Source organism: Bufo gargarizans, chromosome 1 (assembly GCF_014858855.1).
Source record: "Bufo gargarizans isolate SCDJY-AF-19 chromosome 1, ASM1485885v1, whole genome shotgun sequence".
Taxonomy (NCBI): Eukaryota; Metazoa; Chordata; class Amphibia; order Anura; family Bufonidae; genus Bufo; species Bufo gargarizans.
This window is the reverse complement of record NC_058080.1, coordinates 136,925,509-136,945,239: the sequence shown is the minus strand read 5'-3', so window position 1 is coordinate 136,945,239 and position 19,731 is coordinate 136,925,509. Positions and strand designations below refer to the sequence as shown.

The 19,731-nt window shown below is 44.5% G+C and overlaps 1 protein-coding gene across 1 annotated transcript in view; it reads left to right on the top strand.

Moving 5' to 3' along the window:
- The window catches only part of CORIN (corin, serine peptidase), a 521,382-nt gene that overhangs the window by 394,528 nt on the left and 107,123 nt on the right, over positions 1 to 19,731 (top strand). Inside the window, exons 17-18 of the mRNA XM_044298842.1 lie at positions 15,913 to 16,038; positions 17,754 to 17,760. Coding sequence (XP_044154777.1) covers positions 15,913 to 16,038; positions 17,754 to 17,760 — 133 coding nt within the window. The remainder of the gene's footprint in view (positions 1 to 15,912; positions 16,039 to 17,753; positions 17,761 to 19,731) is intronic.

Genomic DNA, 19,731 nt, shown 5'->3' with positions numbered 1-19,731 from the left:
CTTTTAGGAGGGCATTTTTTACGCATTTGGATTCCAGACTTCTTCTCACGCTTTAGGGCCTCTAAAATGTCAGGGCAGTATAAATTCCCCACAAGTGACCCCATTTTGGAAAGAAGACACCTCAAGGTATTCCCTGAGGGGCATGGCGAGTTCATAGAAGTTGTTGTTTTTTGGCACAAGTTAGCGGAAATTGATTTTCTTTTGTTTTTTTCTCACAAAGTCTCCCTTTCCGCTAACTTGTGACAAAAAGTTCAATCTTTCATGGACTCAATATGCCTCTCAGCAAATACCTTGGGGTGTCTTCTTTCCAAAATGGGGTCACATGTGGGGTATTTATACTGCCCTGGCATTTTAGGGGCCCTAAAGCATGAGAAGAAGTCTGGAATATAAATGTCAAAAAAAATTTACGCATTTGGATTCCGTGAGGGGTATGGTGAGTTCATGTGAAATTTTATTTTTTTGTCACAAGTTAGTGGAATATGAGACTTTGTAAGAAAAAACAGAAAGAACTAAAAACCAATTTCCGCTAACTTGTGACAAAAAAAATTATTCTACGAACTCGCCATGCCCCTCAAAAGTGATCTTTTTATAACGCCGCAGCGATTTTACAGTGTTTTTGCAGTGATCAGAAAAAAATAATTTCTGTCACTGCGGTGGGGCGACTGAACGCAAGTGGGCGCATAAGATCAGGCCTGATCGGGCGAACACTGCGTTTTTTGTGGAGCCCCAATTGCGGACAAGAAAAGGCATTTTCTATATAGTTCTGGCAATGTGCGGATCCGCAAAATGCGGAAAGTACATTGCCGGTGTCCGTGTTTTGCGGATCCGCGGTGTCCGTGTTTTGCGGATCCGTGGATCCGCGGATCCGCAAAACACTTATGGACGTCTGAATGGATCCTTACAGGGGGGTGATCAATGACAGGGGGATGATCAGGGAGTCTATATGGGGTGATCACCCCCCTGTAAGGCTCCATTCAGACGTCCGTATGTTTTTTGCGGATCCGTGGATCCGCAAAACACCCACGGACGTCTGAATGGAGCCTTACAGGGGGGTGATCAATGACAGGGGGTGATCAGGGAGTCTATATGGGGTGATCACCCCCTGTCATTGATCACCCCCCTGTAAGACTCCATTCAGACGTCCGTATGTGTTTTGCGGATCCGTGAATCCACGGATCCGCAAAACACATACGGACGTCTGAATGGAGCCTTACGGGGGGGATAAATGACAGGGGGTGATCATGGGTTAATAAGGGGTTAATAAGTGACAGGGGGGTGTAGTGTAGTGGTGTTTGGTGCTACTTTACAGAGCTGCCTGTGTCCTCTGGTGGTCGATCCAAGCAAAAGGGACCACCAGAGGACCAGGTAGCAGGTATATCAGACGCTGTTAACAAAACAGCGTCTAATATACCTTTAAGGGGTTAAAAAAATCGCATCTTCAGCCTGCCAGCGAATGATCGCCGCTGGCAGGCTGTAGATCAGCTTGCTTACCTCCAGTTCCTGTGAACGCGCGCTCCTGTGTGCGCGCATTCACAGGAAATCTCACGTCTCGCGAGATGACGCGCCGACGCGTCAAGGAGGAATGAATCGACCGCCTCCGGAACGCAATCCTGCGTTAGGCGGTCCGGAGGAGGTTAAATTTAGATCAAATTCCACTTAGTCAGCCTCGATTTGCTCATCTCTTGTTGCAACCCTTTTATTTAATGTAATCGTGGCAGCAAGCAACCACAAGTTACCATGAAACTTCACAATCTGATGCCAGTAGCAAGGAGTCTGAAACCTTTTTATGAATGCAATTCTTTGTGAGGGCAATTGTTTGTCTGCTGCTCTCTCCCCTGACACTACACTAGGACATCCATGTGCCATAGAATTTGAAAAGTGATTGTCTTCATTAGACTCACACGTAGAGTTGAGCGAACACCTGGATGTTCGGGTTCGAGAAGTTCGGCCGAACATCCCGGAAATGTTCGGGTTCGGGATCCGAACCCGATCCGAACTTCGTCCCGAACCCGAACCCCATTGAAGTCAATGGGGACCCGAACTTTTCGGCACTAAAAAGGCTGTAAAACAGCCCAGGAAAGAGCTAGAGGGCTGCAAAAGGCAGCAACATGTAGGTAAATCCCCTGCAAACAAATGTGGATAGGGAAATGAATTAAAATAAAAATTAAATAAATAAAAATTAACCAAAATCAATTGGAGAGAGGTTCCATAGCAGAGAATCTGGCTTCCCGTCACCCACCACTGGAACAGTCCATTCTCAGATATTTAGGCCCCGGCACCCAGGCAGAGGAGAGAGGTCCCGTAACAGAGAATCTGTCTTCATGTCAGCAGAGAATTAGTCTGCATGTCATAGCAGAGAATGAGGCTTCACGTCAGCCACCACTGCAACAGTCCATTGGCATATATTTAGGCCCAGCACACACACAGGCAGAGGAGAGAGGTCCCGTAACAGAGAATCTGGCTTCATGTCAGCAGAGAATCAGTCTGCATGTCATAGCAGAGAATCAGGCTTCACGTCAGCCACCACTGCAACAGTCCATTGTCATAAATTTAGGCCCAGCACCCAGGCAGAGGAGAGAGGTCCCGTAACAGAGAATCTGGCTTCATGTCAGCAGAGAATCAGTCTTCATATCATAGCAGAGAATCAGGCTTCACGTCACCCACCACTGTAAGAGTCAATTTTCATAAATTTAGGCCCAGAACCCAGGCAGAGGAGAAAGGTCCCGTAACAGACAATCTGGCTTCATGTCAGCAGAGAATCAGTCTTCATATCATAGCAGAGAATCAGGCTTCACGTCACCCACCACTGTAAGAGTCAATTTTCATAAATTTAGGCCCAGAACCCAGGCAGAGGAGAAAGGTCCCGTAACAGACAATCTGGCTTCATGTCAGCAGAGAATCAGTCTGCATGTCATAGCAGAGAATCAGGCTTCACGTCAGCCACCACTGCAACAGTCCATTGTCATAAATTTAGGCCCAGCACCCAGGCAGAGGAGAGAGGTCCCGTAACAGAGGATCTGGCTTCATGTCAGCAGAGAATCAGTCTGCATGTCATAGCAGAGAATCAGGCTTCACGTCAGCCACCACTGCAACAGTCCATTGTCATAAATTTAGGCCCAGCACCCAGGCAGAGGAGAGAGGTCCCGTAACAGAGGATCTGGCTTCATGTCAGCAGAGAATCAGTCTGCATGTCATAGCAGAGAATCAGGCTTCACGTCAGCCACCACTGCAACAGTCCATTGTCATAAATTTAGGCCCAGCACCCAGGCAGAGGAGAGAGGTCCCGTAACAGACAATCTGGCTTCATGTCAGCAGAGAATTAGTCTGCATGTCATAGCAGAGAATCAGGCTTCATGTCAGCCACCACTGCAACAGTCCATTGGCATATATTTAGGCCTAGCACACAGGCAGAGGAGAGGTTCATTCAACTTTGGGTAGCATCGCAATATAATGGTAAAATGAAAATAAAAATAGGATTGAATGAGGAAGTGCCCTGGAGTCCAATAATATATGGTTATGGGGAGGTAGTTAATGTCTAATCTGGACAAGGGACGGACAGGTCCTGTGGGATCCATGCCTGGTTCATTTTTATGAACGTCAGCTTGTCCACATTGGCTGTAGACAGGCGGCTGCGTTTGTCTGTAATGACGCCCCCTGCCGTGCTGAATACACGTTCAGACAAAACGCTGGCTGCCGGGCAGGCCAGCACCTCCAAGGCATAAAAGGCTAGCTCTGGCCACGTGGACAATTTAGAGACCCAGAAGTTGAATGGGGCCGAACCATCAGTCAGTACGTGGAGGGGTGTGCACACGTACTGTTCCACCATGTTAGTGAAATGTTGCCTCCTGCTAACACGTTGCGTATCAGGTGGTGGTGCAGTTAGCTGTGGCGTGTTGACAAAAGTTTTCCACATCTCTGCCATGCTAACCCTGCCCTCAGAGGAGCTGGCCGTGACACAGCTGCCTTGGCGACCTCTTGCTCCTCCTCTGCCTTGGCCTTGGGCTTCCACTTGTTCCCCTGTGACATTTGGGAATGCTCTCAGTAGCGCGTCTACCAACGTGCGCTTGTACTCGCGCATCTTCCTATCACGCTCCAGTGCAGGAAGTAAGGTGGGCACATTGTCTTTGTAGCGTGGATCCAGCAGGGTGGCAACCCAGTAGTCCGCACAGGTTAAAATGTGGGCAACTCTGCTGTCGTTGCGCAGGCACTGCAGCATGTAGTCGCTCATGTGTGCCAGGCTGCCCAGGGGTAAGGACAAGCTGTCCTCTGTGGGAGGCGTATCGTCATCGTCCTGCCTTTCCCCCCAGCCACGCACCAGTGATGGACCCGAGCTGCGTTGGGTGCCACCCCGCTGTGACCATGCTTCATCCTCATCCTCCTCCACCTCCTCCTCATCCTCGTCCTCCTCGTCCTCCAGTAGTGGGCCCTGGCTGGCCACATTTGTACCTGGCCTCTGCTGTTGCAAAAAACCTCCCTCTGAGTCACTTCGAAGAGACTGGCCTGAAAGTGCTAAAAATGACCCCTCTTCCTCATCCTCCTCCTCCTCCTCCTGGGCCACCTCCTGTTCCATCATCGCCCTAAGTGTTTTCTCAAGGAGACATAGAAGTGGTATTGTAACGCTGATAACGGTGTCATCGCCACTGGCCATGTTGGTGGAGTACTCGAAACAGCGCAACAGGGCACACAGGTCTCGCATGGAGGCCCAGTCATTGGTGGTGAAGTGGTGCTGTTCTGTAGTGCGACTGACCCGTGCGTGCTGCAGCTGAAACTCCACTATGGCCTGCTGCTGCTCGCACAGTCTGTCCAGCATGTGCAAGGTGGAGTTCCACCTGGTGGGCACGTCGCATATGAGGCGGTGAGCGGGAAGGCCGAAGTTACGCTGTAGCGCAGACAGGCGAGCAGCGGCAGGATGTGAACGCCGGAAGCGCGAACAGACGGCCCGCACTTTATGCAGCAGCTCTGACATGTCGGGGTAGTTGTGAATGAACTTCTGCACCACCAAATTCAGCACATGCGCCAAGCAAGGGATGTGCGTCAAATTGGCTAGTCCCAGAGCTGCAACGAGATTTCGCCCATTATCACACACCACCAGGCCGGGCTTGAGGCTCACCGGCAGCAACCACTCGTCGGTCTGTTGTTCAATACCCCGCCACAACTCCTGTGCGGTGTGGGGCCTGTCCCCCAAACATATGAGTTTCAGAATGGCCTGCTGACGTTTACCCCGGGCTGTGCTGAAGTTGGTGGTGAAGGTGTGTGGCTGACTGGATGAGCAGGTGGAAGAAGAGGAGGAGGAAGCCGAGAAGGAGGAGGTGGCAACAGGAGGCAAAGAATGTTGCCCTGCGATCCTTGGCGGCGGCAGGACGTGCGCCAAACAGCTCTCCGCCTGGGGCCCAGCTGCCACTACATTTACCCAGTGTGCAGTTAGGGAGATATAGCGTCCCTGGCCGTGCTTACTGGTCCACGTATCTGTGGTTAGGTGGACCTTGCTACAGATGGCGTTGCGCAGTGCACACTTGATTTTATCGGATACTTGGTTGTGCAGGGAAGGCACGGCTCTCTTGGAGAAGTAGTGCCGGCTGGGAACAACATACTGTGGGACAGCAAGCGACATGAGCTGTTTGAAGCTGTCTGTGTCCACCAGCCTAAATGACAGCATTTCATAGGCCAGTAGTTTAGAAATGCTGGCATTCAGGGCCAGGGATCGAGGGTGGCTAGGTGGGAATTTACGCTTTCTATCAAATGTTTGTGAGATGGAGAGCTGAACGCTGGCGTGTGACATGGTTGAGACGCTTGGTGACGGAGGTGGTGGTGGTGGTGTTGGTGGTACATCCCCTGTTTGCTGGGCGGCAGGTGCCAACGTTCCTCCAGAGGCGGAGGAAGAGGCCGAGGCGGCAGCAGCAGAATAGGCCGAGGCGGCAGCAGCAGAAGAGGTAGCAGGGGGAGCCTGAGTGACTTCCTTGGTTTTAAGGTGTTTACTCCACTGCAGTTCATGCTTTGCATGCAGGTGCCTGGTCATGCAGGTTGTGCTCAGGTTCAGAACGTTAATGCCTCGCTTCAGGCTCTGATGGCACAGCGTGCAAACCACTCGGGTCTTGTCGTCAGCACATTGTTTGAAGAAGTGCCATGCCAGGGAACTCCTTGAAGCTGCCTTTGGGGTGCTCGGTCCCAGATGGCGGCGGTCAGTAGCAGGCGGAGTCTCTTGGCGGCGGGTGTTCTGCTTTTGCCCACTGCTCCCTCTTTTGCTACGCTGTTGGCTCGGTCTCACCACTGCCTCTTCCTCCGAACTGTGAAAGTCAGTGGCACGACCTTCATTCCATGTGGGGTCTAGGACCTCATCGTCCCCTGCATCGTCTTCCACCCAGTCTTGATCCCTGACCTCCTGTTCAGTCTGCACACTGCAGAAAGACGCAGCAGTTGGCACCTGTGTTTCGTCATCATCAGAGACATGCTGAGGTGGTATTCCCATGTCCTCATCATCAGGAAACATAAGTGGTTGTGCGTCAGTGCATTCTATGTCTTTCACCGCTGGGGAAGGGCTAGGTGGATGCCCTTGGGAAACCCTGCCAGCGGAGTCTTCAAACAGCATAAGAGACTGCTGCATAACTTGAGGCTGAGACAGTTTCCCTGGTATGCATGGGGGTGATGTGACAGACTGATGGGGTTGGTTTTCAGGCGCCATCTGTGCGCTTTCTGCAGAAGACTGGGTGGGAGATAATGTGAACGTGCTGGATCCACTGTCGGCCACCCAATTGACTAATGCCTGTACCTGCTCAGGCCTTACCATCCTTAGAACGGCATTGGGCCCCACCATATATCGCTGTAAATTCTGGCGGCTACTGGGACCTGAGGTAGTTGGTACACTAGGACGTGTGGATGTGGCAGAACGGCCACGTCCTCTCCCAGCACCAGAGGGTCCACTAACACCACCACGACCATGTCCACGTCCGCGTCCCTTACTAGATGTTTTTCTCATTGTTATGGTTCACCACAACAACAAATATATTATTTGGCCCAATGTATTGTATTCAAATTCAGCGGGATATAAATTTGAGGCCTAGTATTTAGGCGCTGGGTGACCGGTATGGATTTAGTGACAGAATTAGACTTGGAAATGCACAGAAGCGTGTGTGTGAAGTTATTCTGAATGACCCAATGTGCACCTTGAATATTATATACCCTTTTTGGGATAGATTTCAAATAGCTCTGATATAGCAGGAACCACTAAATTATGAAATTGCTAAATTGGGAATTGTACTTCAACCCAGAACAAAAAATGTGCTTTGACGGGCACTAAATAACTTTCCCAGCTACAACAGGACAGCGGTAACGAGAGATTTAGAGGGATTTAAATTTGAGGCCTAGTATTTAGGCGCTGGGTCACCGGTATGGATTTAGTGACAGAATTAGACTTGGAAATGCACAGAAGCGTGTGTGTGAAGTTATTCTGAATGACCCTATGTGCACCTTCAATATTATATACCCTTTTAGGGATAGATTTCAAATAGCTCTGATATAGCAGAAACCACTAAATTATGAAATTGCTAAATTGGGAATTGTACTTCAACCCAGAACAAAAAATGTGCTTTGACGGACACTAAATATCTTGCCCAGCAACAACAGTACAGCGGTGGGTAACGAGAGATTTAGAGGGATTTAAATTTGAGGCCTAGTATTTAGGCGCTGGGTGACCGGTATGGATTTAGTGACAGAATTAGACTTGGAAATGCACAGAAGCGTGTGTGTGAAGTTATTCTGAATGACCCAATGTGCACCTTGAATATTATATACCCTTTTTGGGATAGATTTCAAATAGCTCTGATATAGCAGGAACCACTAAATTATGAAATTGCTAAATTGGGAATTGTACTTCAACCCAGAACAAAAAATGTGCTTTGACGGGCACTAAATAACTTTCCCAGCTACAACAGGACAGCGGGTAACGAGAGATTTAGAGGGATTTAAATTTGAGGCCTAGTATTTAGGCGCTGGGTCACCGGTATGGATTTAGTGACAGAATTAGACTTGGAAATGCACAGAAGCGTGTGTGTGAAGTTATTCTGAATGACCCTATGTGCACCTTCAATATTATATACCCTTTTAGGGATAGATTTCAAATAGCTCTGATATAGCAGAAACCACTAAATTATGAAATTGCTAAATTGGGAATTGTACTTCAACCCAGAACAAAAAATGTGCTTTGACGGACACTAAATATCTTGCCCAGCAACAACAGTACAGCGGTGGGTAACGAGAGATTTAGAGGGATTTAAATTTGAGGCCTAGTATTTAGGCGCTGGGTCACCGGTATGGATTTAGTGACAGAATTAGACTTGGAAATGCACAGAAGCGTGTGTGTGAAGTTATTCTGAATGACCCAATGTGCACCTTCAATATTATATACCCTTTTAGGGATAGATTTCAAATAGCTCTGATATAGCAGAAACCACTAAATTATGAAATTGCTAAATTGGGAATTGTACTTCAACCCAGAACAAAAAATGTGCTTTGACGGACACTAAATATCTTGCCCAGCAACAACAGTACAGCGGGGTAACGAGAGATTTAGAGGGATTTAAATTTGAGGCCTAGTATTTAGGCGCTGGGTGACAGGTATGGGTTTAGTGACAGAATTAGACTTGGAAATGCACAGAAGCGTGTGTGTGAAGTTATTCTGAATGACCCAATGTGCACCTTCAATATTATATACCCTTTTAGGGATAGATTTCAAATAGCTCTGATATAGCAGAAACCACTAAATTATGAAATTGCTAAATTGGGAATTGTACTTCAACCCAGAACAAAAAATGTGCTTTGACGGACACTAAATATCTTGCCCAGCAACAACAGTACAGCGGGTAACGAGAGATTTAGAGGGATTTAAATTTGAGGCCTAGTATTTAGGCGCTGGGTGACAGGTATGGGTTTAGTGACAGAATTAGACTTGGAAATACACAGTAGCGGTGTGTGTGAAGTTATTCTGAATGACCCAATGTGCACCTTCAATATTATATACCCTTTTAGGGATAGATTTCAAATAGCTCTGATATAGCAGGAACCACTAAATTATGAAATTGCTAAATTGGGAATTGTACTTCAACCCAGAACAAAAAATGTGCTTTGACGGACACTAAATATCTTGCCCAGCAACAACAGTACAGCGGGTAACGAGAGATTTAGAGGGATTAAATTTGAGGCCTAGTATTTAGGCGCTGGGTCACCGGTATGGATTTAGTGACAGAATTAGACTTGGAAATGCACAGAAGCGTGTGTGTGAAGTTATTCTGAATGACCCTATGTGCACCTTCAATATTATATACCCTTTTAGGGATAGATTTCAAATAGCTCTGATATAGCAGAAACCACTAAATTATGAAATTGCTAAATTGGGAATTGTACTTCAACCCAGAACAAAAAATGTGCTTTGACGGACACTAAATATCTTGCCCAGCAACAACAGTACAGCGGTGGGTAACGAGAGATTTAGAGGGATTTAAATTTGAGGCCTAGTATTTAGGCGCTGGGTCACCGGTATGGATTTAGTGACAGAATTAGACTTGGAAATGCACAGAAGCGTGTGTGTGAAGTTATTCTGAATGACCCTATGTGCACCTTCAATATTATATACCCTTTTAGGGATAGATTTCAAATAGCTCTGATATAGCAGAAACCACTAAATTATGAAATTGCTAAATTGGGAATTGTACTTCAACCCAGAACAAAAAATGTGCTTTGACGGACACTAAATATCTTGCCCAGCAACAACAGTACAGCGGTGGGTAACGAGAGATTTAGAGGGATTTAAATTTGAGGCCTAGTATTTAGGCGCTGGGTCACCGGTATGGATTTAGTGACAGAATTAGACTTGGAAATGCACAGAAGCGTGTGTGTGAAGTTATTCTGAATGACCCAATGTGCACCTTCAATATTATATACCCTTTTAGGGATAGATTTCAAATAGCTCTGATATAGCAGAAACCACTAAATTATGAAATTGCTAAATTGGGAATTGTACTTCAACCCAGAACAAAAAATGTGCTTTGACGGACACTAAATATCTTGCCCAGCAACAACAGTACAGCGGTAACGAGAGATTTAGAGGGATTTAAATTTGAGGCCTAGTATTTAGGCGCTGGGTGACAGGTATGGGTTTAGTGACAGAATTAGACTTGGAAATACACAGTAGCGGGTGTGTGTGAAGTTATTCTGAATGACCCAATGTGCACCTTCAATATTATATACCCTTTTAGGGATAGATTCCAAATAGCTCTGATATAGCAGGAACCACTAAATTATGAAATTGCTAAATTGGGAATTGTACTTCAACCCAGAACAAAAAATGTGCTTTGACGGACACTAAATATCTTGCCCAGCAACAACAGTACAGCGGTAACGAGAGATTTAGAGGGATTTAAATTTGAGGCCTAGTATTTAGGCGCTGGGTGACAGGTATGGGTTTAGTGACAGAATTAGACTTGGAAATACACAGTAGCGGGTGTGTGTGAAGTTATTCTGAATGACCCAATGTGCACCTTCAATATTATATACCCTTTTTGGGATAGATTTCAAATAGCTCTGATATAGCAGGAACCACTAAATTATGAAATTGCTAAATTGGGAATTGTATTTCAACCCAGAACAAGAAATGTGCTTGAACGGACACTAAATAACTCGCCCAGCTACAGCACTAGGGACAGATTTAGCTGGATATAAATTTGAGGCCTAGTATTTAGGCGCTGGGTGACCGGTATGGATTTAGTGACAGAATTAGACTGGGATATGGCCAAAAAATAAACAGACTATTGCTGGTTAAATGCACTTGGTGTGACAGCTTCACCCTGATGTAGGCTTTAGCCAAAAAACAACCACACCATTGAGGGTTAAATGCACTTGGTGACAGGCGCAGCTTGCCCCTGATTTTGTATATGGCCAAAAAATGAACAGACTATTGCTGGTTAAATGCACTTGGTGTGACAGCTTCACCCTGATGTAGGCTTTAGCCAAAAAACAACCACACCATTGAGGGTTAAATGCACTTGGTGACAGGCGCAGCTTGCCCCTGATTTTGTATATGGCCAAAAAATGAACAGACTATTGCTGGTTAAATGCACTTGGTGTCACAGCTTCACCCTGATGTAGGCTTTAGCCAAAAAACAACCACACCATTGAGGGTTAAATGCACTTGGTGACAGGCGCAGCTTGCCCCTGATTTTGTATATGGCCAAAAAATGAACAGACTATTGCTGGTTAAATGCACTTGGTGTGACAGCTTCACCCTGATGTAGGCTTTAGCCAAAAAACAACCACACCATTGAGGGTTAAATGCACTTGGTCGCAGCTTGTGCTGGCGCACCACAAGACACAAAATGGCCGCCGATCACCCCAGAAAAATGAGACTGACAAACGGTCTGTGCAGCCTAAAAACAGTGAGCAATTGAGGATCAGCAGCTCAATGATCCACAGCTGCAGATCGATCAGTTAATCAAGTCCTTTGGAGGAGTTAATCTGCCTAATCTCGCCCTACTGTCGCAGCCGCAACCTCTCCCTACGCTAATCAGAGCAGAGTGACGGGCGGCGCTATGTGACTCCAGCTTAAATAGAGGCTGGGTCACATGGTGCTCTGGCCAATCACAGCCATGCCAATAGTAGGCATGGCTGTGATGGCCTCTTGGGGCAAGTAGTATGACGCTTGTTGATTGGCTGCTTTGCAGCCTTTCAAAAAGCGCCAAGAAAGCGTCACAAAAGCGCCAAGAAAGCGACGAACACCGAACCCGAACCCGGACTTTTACGAAAATGTCCGGGTTCGGGTCCGTGTCACGGACACCCCAAAATTCGGTACGAACCCGAACTATACAGTTCGAGTTCGCTCATCCCTACTCACACGGTATAATAGATGAAGAAACCACATTGGTATAACACAGCACTAATATGTTTGAGTAGGTGATGCCATTGCTACTATTACTGCTGCATAATCCTATAGAATTTAGCTGGATCTTCTATTCAAATGTATAGTAGATAATCTTCTGCAATATTTATGTTGTTTTCAGGCTTCTTTAGACAAAATTGTATTTCCCATCAATACTACCATTATTAATCAAAATCTAGGAACACCTGCTACAGGTTCATGGTGGGGAATAGAAGAACCCAAGAGAAGGTTTATGCACAGTAGACATGGCAATTCATTTTTCTTTCTTGTTAACAGTTCTTAACATCAACTCATGCAGACACTGGCAATAGTCCTGTGTGATAATCGCTTAATAAGCTTAGTAGGGATTATAAGAAGTACAGCATCCAATATACAGAGTAAGATTTGGGCACTGGGGACTAGTCAGCACTGCCAGTTGCACTTAAAACATCCTCATGTGGCAGTCATCTCTGTAATAAGTGCCAAGATTAGTTTTTTTCTTTGAGGTAGTGTCATCCAAGTTGTGCTAGGGAATTATGTGTGAAGATCCATTATGGTTTTGAGAAACTGCACAATGGATGCTTCTTAACCTCCCATGAAGGAGAACGGCTGCATGTTACATCAATTTATATAATGGGTTCTGAGTAGTAGAAGATTCAAGAAACCAGAGAACCTTAAACTTGTATCTTTAATTTTCTCTAACAGTTCCAGTAGATACATTTAACATTTTTGTAGAGTGAAAATTTCTACACTTTTCTATATATAATTTATGTATCATTACTCATTTTTAAATCTCTGCTTGCTGCATTCAATGGGAACCTTCTTTTGTTACAGAGGATGAACATCTGTTTTGGTCCTGTGATGGACACACAGGTCCATGGCTCATAACATGACAAAGTTCTGCAAGCACAGATCTCTACATAAGAGTGTCAACTGATACAGAAAGTCTACTGAAAAAAATGCATAACCTATTATTATATGGAAAATAACATATATATATTTGCCGAAACTGTAAAACCCCATTTAAAGGGAATTATCACATTGGACATTGTGTTTGAGCTGCAGGCAGCATGTTATAGAACAAAATGAGCTGAGCAAATTGGTAGATAGTTTAGTGGGAAAAGATTCAGTAAAATGTGTATTTCATTCCTTTAAATTCCTGCTCATTCTGAGCTTTGAAGTCAAGGAGGCGGTCCTATCAGTGATTGACAACTATGGGCCAGATTTATCATTAGCTCAAGTCATAATAATTGAGTCAAAAAGTCGCAAATTTTTGCGCAATCACAAAAACTGCACAAAAATGTGAGACTTTTTTCTGCTCTGCACTATGCTCGCCAGTTTTCTGAAAGTGGGCGTGTTTTTCTATGTAAATTAATCTCTAGACAGATTTACTATTGGGACTATTTAAAAAGTCACAAAAAAGTTGCAAAAAAATGTGCAATTTCACTCCAGTGAGGACCATGCTTATCTTATGAGACTTTTTAATAGAACGTGCGACTTTTTTGTAAAGACGTGCAACTTTTTCGTAAAGATGTGCGACTTTTGTAAAGCTGCTTACTGATGGATAAACTGCTACCGTCAAACCACATTTATTACAGTCTTAAAGGGCCAATCATAAATCTGACTTGGCTAAAACTGACTTTAGCCATATGTGAAAGTGGAGTGAGCTGTCAGAGTCATGATAAATCTGGCACTATGCCTATATCCACAGTTGGGCTTCAGCGAAATGAGCTTTGGATCATAGATCCGAAGTCGATTTATTCAAAAATGTTGTTGTTAATGCTGGTTCCATACAGCATTAAAATGTATCGGCTCCGTGTAGCCAATCTTTGTCTTGCCCAAAGTTGTGCGAAACGTTGGTGAATTACTACAGTACTCCTATCTGCATATTTAAGAACATTTTGTAATAGGAATCCGAAGTGGGCTTTGGTACCGTGGCACCAGCCAGTACCAAAGCCCACTTCGGATTCCTATTTTAAAATGCCTTTAAATACGCAGATAGGGATATCGTATTAATTCACCAAAGTCTTGTGCACCTTTGGGCGAGATGAAGTTTGGCCAAGCTAAGCCAATACATTTTAATGCTGTACAGAAACAGCATTAAAGGGGTTAACCAAGACCCTCACACAGATTGTACTTATCTTGCTCCCCGACATCCGCGTCGCTTCTGATGCAGATGAAAACATCTGGTTTTGGGGGGGCCCCCCCAATAGCAGGCCACGGTGGGAACAAGCTGATGCTAGAGTTGTTCCCATCGCGGCCTGCTATTGGCTGAACCCCACCTTCCCCGTCGCTGGATGTTTTCATCCGCGTGATTGGGAGATGCAGCGGCAGCTGTGCCGGCATCACAAGTGATGCGGGTGCCGGGGAGCGATGTAAGTACAATCTGGGTGATCTGTGTGAGGGGCCTGGGAACATAGTGGGACATTCAACCACAAAGTTGTTGAACAAATCGACTTCGGATCTATGATCTGAAGCTCGTTTGTTCAAGCCTATCCACAGTCACAGAGGGAAGATTGGTAATCACTGATCGGACCGATTCCTTGACGTCAAAGCCAGAATGAGCACTGATATAAATGTATAAATTACATGTTATATTAAATATTTTCCCACAAAGCTACATATCAGTCTGCTCAGCTCCTCCTGCTCTATAACATGCGCCCTGTAGCTTACATTGTATTTTCATAGTAACAGGTTACTTTTATTTGTGCCTCTGAGATGCTGAGGGGTTTAAACATTCATGCCCTACTCACTCATACATTACTGTAGTTGTTTTTATTTTGTGATGTAGTTTTTTAATTCTATTTTCTATATATGATTATGGGGATGGCCATCTTTCCTGAGCTGCTGTTAACAGTATTTATAGAGATGCTTTACAGCAGCCACATGGATCATAGGAACCTTTAGACTGGAGATAACTAATTGACTTCTAGGGGAAAGGCATGCTTTGTGATCGGTGCTGAGATCATTGTGCAGGGATAGGGAGGAGATAAGCTTTATAGATTAGCTGTCATTGTAATTCTGCCTGTGATGACACTAAGGTTACTTATGAGGAGATCTTTACGTAATAGGAAGGGCAAGCCTAATTGTGAGACTCAGGGGCCAAAGTGAAAGCTGCAAGCTTCCATGATTTATTTTAATATAAATAGTTATATGGAAACTAAAAACACACACCCCTACAGTTATTAAAAAAATATATATTAAAAAAAATTATAATTTAAACAATAGGTCTTTTTCTGGAGACATTTCCTTTCATAGTCAGCCAGTTTTAAAGGGACACTGACAGGCAAATTCAGCATATTGTGTTATATATCTGACATTACAGGTCTTATACAGTCTATTAAAAGCATGTAAGTATCCCCCCTGTCCACCTTCTAAATACCGAAATATAACGTTTTATAACTTGCCTGTCTTCTCACCAATCTGCCCAAGGGGCGGCGTTTCATCTGAAAATGCGCCCAGCCAGCTGCTCCCAACTGCCGTTCTGTAGCCCCGCCCAGCTCATCAATATTCACTTCGCTGGGCGGGGCTACAACTCTCCGCACTATCATTAACCCCTTTGGAGCTCTGAAGCGCTGCTTTGAACAGTGCCTGGGGCATGCGCATGAGGCAGAGGCTGCAGCTGAGGATTAGACGGACGCTGCCAAGAGGATTCTATCAACCATACGCAGGATCGTGACTGGGGAGAGTTGTAGCCCCGCCCAGCGAAGTGAATATTGATGAGCTGGGCGGGGCTACAGCACGGCAGTTGGGAGCCGCTGGCTGGGCGCATTTTCAGATGAAACGCCGCCCCTTGGGCAGATTGGTGAGGAGACAGGCAAGTTATAAAACTTTATATTTCGGTATTTAGAAGGTGGACAGGGGGGATACTTACATGCTTCTAATAGACTGTATAAGACCTGTAATGTCAGATATATAACACAATATGCTGAATTTGCCTGTCAGTGTCCCTTTAAGTTCTTGCAGTACAATTCATCATGCCAGTGCTGAGCCTTTTCCTTGTTTTCTAGCGGTCCCTCCATGACTGTGGTTACCCCTATCAACTCTCAACATTCAGAGCCTAATGATTTGTTGCATCTAAAACCCAAGTGGAAGATGCACAATGGATCTGCTTTCCACGAACTCTTGTTACCTGGGTAAGAAATGAAGCTAAATTATACATTGTTCTGATTTATTCATTCTTTGTTACTCTTATTCCCTCTAACCTTAAAGTATTTTTGGGGAAATTGAATAGGTCATCAGTATCTGATCGGTGGGGATATGACACCTGGGACCCCCACCGATCAGCTGTTTGAAAAGTGAATGGGGCTGAGCATAATACCAAGCACAGCCGCTATACAATGTACGGCACAGAGAAGATTGCGTCGCTCACAGGAGCACTACTGCCTTCTCAAACAGTTGATCAGCGGGGGTCCCGGGTGTTGTACCCCCACCAATCAGATACTGGTAACCTATCCTGAGGTTAGGTCATCAGTATCAACATCCTGGAAAATCCTTCTAAATATAACTAATTCCGAAAGTCTGTGAAAGTCATCTCACTCTCATGTTTTTCACTTTACCATCGGCTGTTTTATATGTTAGGACTCAGGAGTCTTTAGACAAACAGTCATTTTATTTTATTTTTTTCATTTAGTAACAAAATTTGTTGAATATAAAAATTTTGCAGAATTTAATTTCTTTTAGACGAAACTATAGTGTTACTGTCATTCACAATGAATTCCACCATTGTTAAAAGCTGGCATCAGCTGATTTCATGCTCAGTGCGAGAAACGAATTATGACAAGTAATTCTTTTAAGTAAAGTAATTGTTTAATTGTTATTTCACCTTGGCAACAAATGAAAGCAGGAAGTAACAAGAACCAGATGGTCCACCATCTTAGAAACATTCTTGAGAAGACAGATGGCATTTTAGTAATGCTGCATGGTTAGATGAATAGTCCTAGTAATACCTACAGTAAATAGAATGCACTCAGATAGTCCTTAGACCCTTTCACATTTTATCTTGCGGCCTTGTGCTAAAATAAAATAAAAATCTAGTTTTTCCCCTATCATTCTGCACTCAACACCCCATAATGACAAAGTGAAAACAGAATGGTTGAACTCTTTGCTGATTTATTGAAAAACTAATTGCATTGACATAAGTATTCAGACCCATTGCTCAGTACTTAGTTGAAGCACCTTTGGCAGCAATTACAGTCTCCCCTACTTATGATGCCGCAAGGTTTGCACACCTGGATTTGGGGATTTGCTGCGATCCTCTAAAGCTCTGTTACGTTGGATGGGGTCCATTGGTGGAAAGCTATTTTCAGGTCTTTCCAGAAATGTTATTTGGGTTTAAGTCAGAGTTCATGTTGGGCCACTCAAGGACATTCAAAGAGTTCTCCTTTGTTGTCTTAGCTTTGTGCTTAGGGTAAATGTATTGTTGGAAGATCAACCTTTGGTCCAGTCTGAGGTCCAGAACACTCTGGAGAGCTTTTTATTGGGAATATTTCTTTATTTTGCGCCATTCAGCTTTTCCTGAATGTTGGGCAGGTGATGAGCAGAGCCTGGCTTTTGTCCTCCAGACAAGACACTTAGAATTGAGGGCAAAAAGTTCAATCTTAGTTTTATCACACTTGAATTTTGTTTCTCACAATCTGAGAGTCCTTTGGGTGCTGTTTTACAAACTCCCGGCGGGATTTCATGTATATTTTACTTAGGAGAGGTTTCTTTCTGGTCACTGCCATATACCTACAGTAGATTTGTGGAGTGCTGCAGTGATGGTTCACCTTCTGTAAGTGTCTCTCATCTGCACGCAGGATCTTTGGAACTTTACCAAAGCCCTTCTCCTCCCATTACTTAGTTTAGTGAGGCAGCCGGCTCTAGGAAGAGTCCTAGTTGCTACAAACTTCTTCCATTTAGGAATTAGGATGGGTTCACACGGGCGCCACGTTTTGGCTCAGGATGAGTCCCGGGCGCATTGTGGCAAACCCACGCGAGTAGGTACGCAATTTCAGTCAGTTTTGACTGCGATTGCATTCCGTTTTATTGCACGGGTGCAATGCGTTTTGCACACGTGTGATAAAAAACTGAATGTGGTACCCAGACCCGAACTTCTTCACTGAAGTTCAGGTTTGGGTTCAAGGTTGTGTAGATGTAATTATTTTCTCTTATAACATGGTTATAAGGGAAAAAAATAGCATTCTTTAATACAGAATGCTTAGTAGAAGGTCAGTTGAGGGTTAAAAAAAAAAATATATATATATTAACTCATCTCCTCCAATTGATCGGGTAGCTGCCGGTCTCCTGTTCTTTCTTCAGGACCTGTCAAAGGACCTGTGGTGACGTCACTGTGCTCATCACATGGATCATGTGATGAGCACAGAGATGTCACCACAAGTCCTTTGACAGGTCCTGAAGAAAGAACAGGAGACCGGCAGCTACGCGATCAATTGCAGGAGGTGAGTTCATTTTATTTTATTTTTTTAACCTTCAATTGACCTTCTACTAAGCATTCTATATTAAAGAATGCTATTATTTTCCCTTATAACCATGTTATAAGGGAAAATAATACAGTGAATAGACTTTCATCTTAGCAACCATGCGTGAAAATTGCACCGCATCCGCACTTGCTTGCGGATGCTTGCGATTTTCACACAGCCCCAATCACTTCTATGGGGCCTGCGTTGCATGAAAAACGCACAGTATAGAGCATGCTGCAATTTTCACGCAACGCACATGTGATGCGTGAAAATCACTGCTCATGTGCACAGCCCCATAGAAATGAATGGGTCCGGATTCAGTGCGGGTGCAATGCGTTCACCTCACACATTGCACCGCAGTAGAAATCTCGCCCGTGTGAACCCAGCCTTATAGAGGCCACTTTGCTCATGGGAGATTTCAGTGCAGCAGAATTTTTTGTACCGTTCTCCAGATCTTTGCCTCCCCACAATCCGGTTTCTGAGCTCTACAGGCAGTTCTTCCTCCTCAGGGCTTGGTTTTTGCTCTGATATTCTCTGAACATATATAGACAGGGGTTTTCTTTCCAAATCATGCCCAATCAACTGAATTTACCGCATGGGGACTCCAATCAAGGTGCAGAAACATCTCAAAGATGATAAAGAGAAATGGGAGGCCCCCAGAGCAATATCTGAAGTATTATGGCAAAGGGTATGAATAATTATGTACATGCGAAATTTTTATTTTTTTATAAATTCTGATAACATTTCTAACATTCTGTCTTCACTTTCCCATCATGGGGTATTGAGTGCAGAATGATGGGGGGGGGGGGGTAAACTTTATTCATTTATTTATTTATTTATTTATTTCAGCACCAGGCCACAACATAACAAAATGTGAGACAAGTGAAAGGGTCTGAAGATTTTCCAAATGCATTGTACATAGATTTACCATAATCAAAACAGTTTTTATTATACCCTACCTTAGAAAGACATTTTACCGGAACTTGTACAGTTTATATCTAAATTCAACCAGGCAGAACTGTAGCCAAAGGAACAGAAAGTTGGAAGGAACCTAAAAAAACAACGGAAGGAGATTTATCAAACTGTTGTAAAGTAGAAGTGGCTTAGTTGCCCATAGCAACCATTCTAATTCCACCTTTCATTTTTCACAGCTCTTATGGGCTGATTGATTGCTATATACAACTAAGCCACTTCTACTTTACACCAGTTTGATAACTATCCACCATTGAGTTGGGGGATGGGTAGCAGTGCTATATGTGGGGATGATTAGTTCATAGCTCCATACCAATCAGCTGTTATATACTGAATTTAGGATTGTTTTTGAGAAGCACCCAATTGCTTTTCTCCAAAATAATAAAATAAAACCTG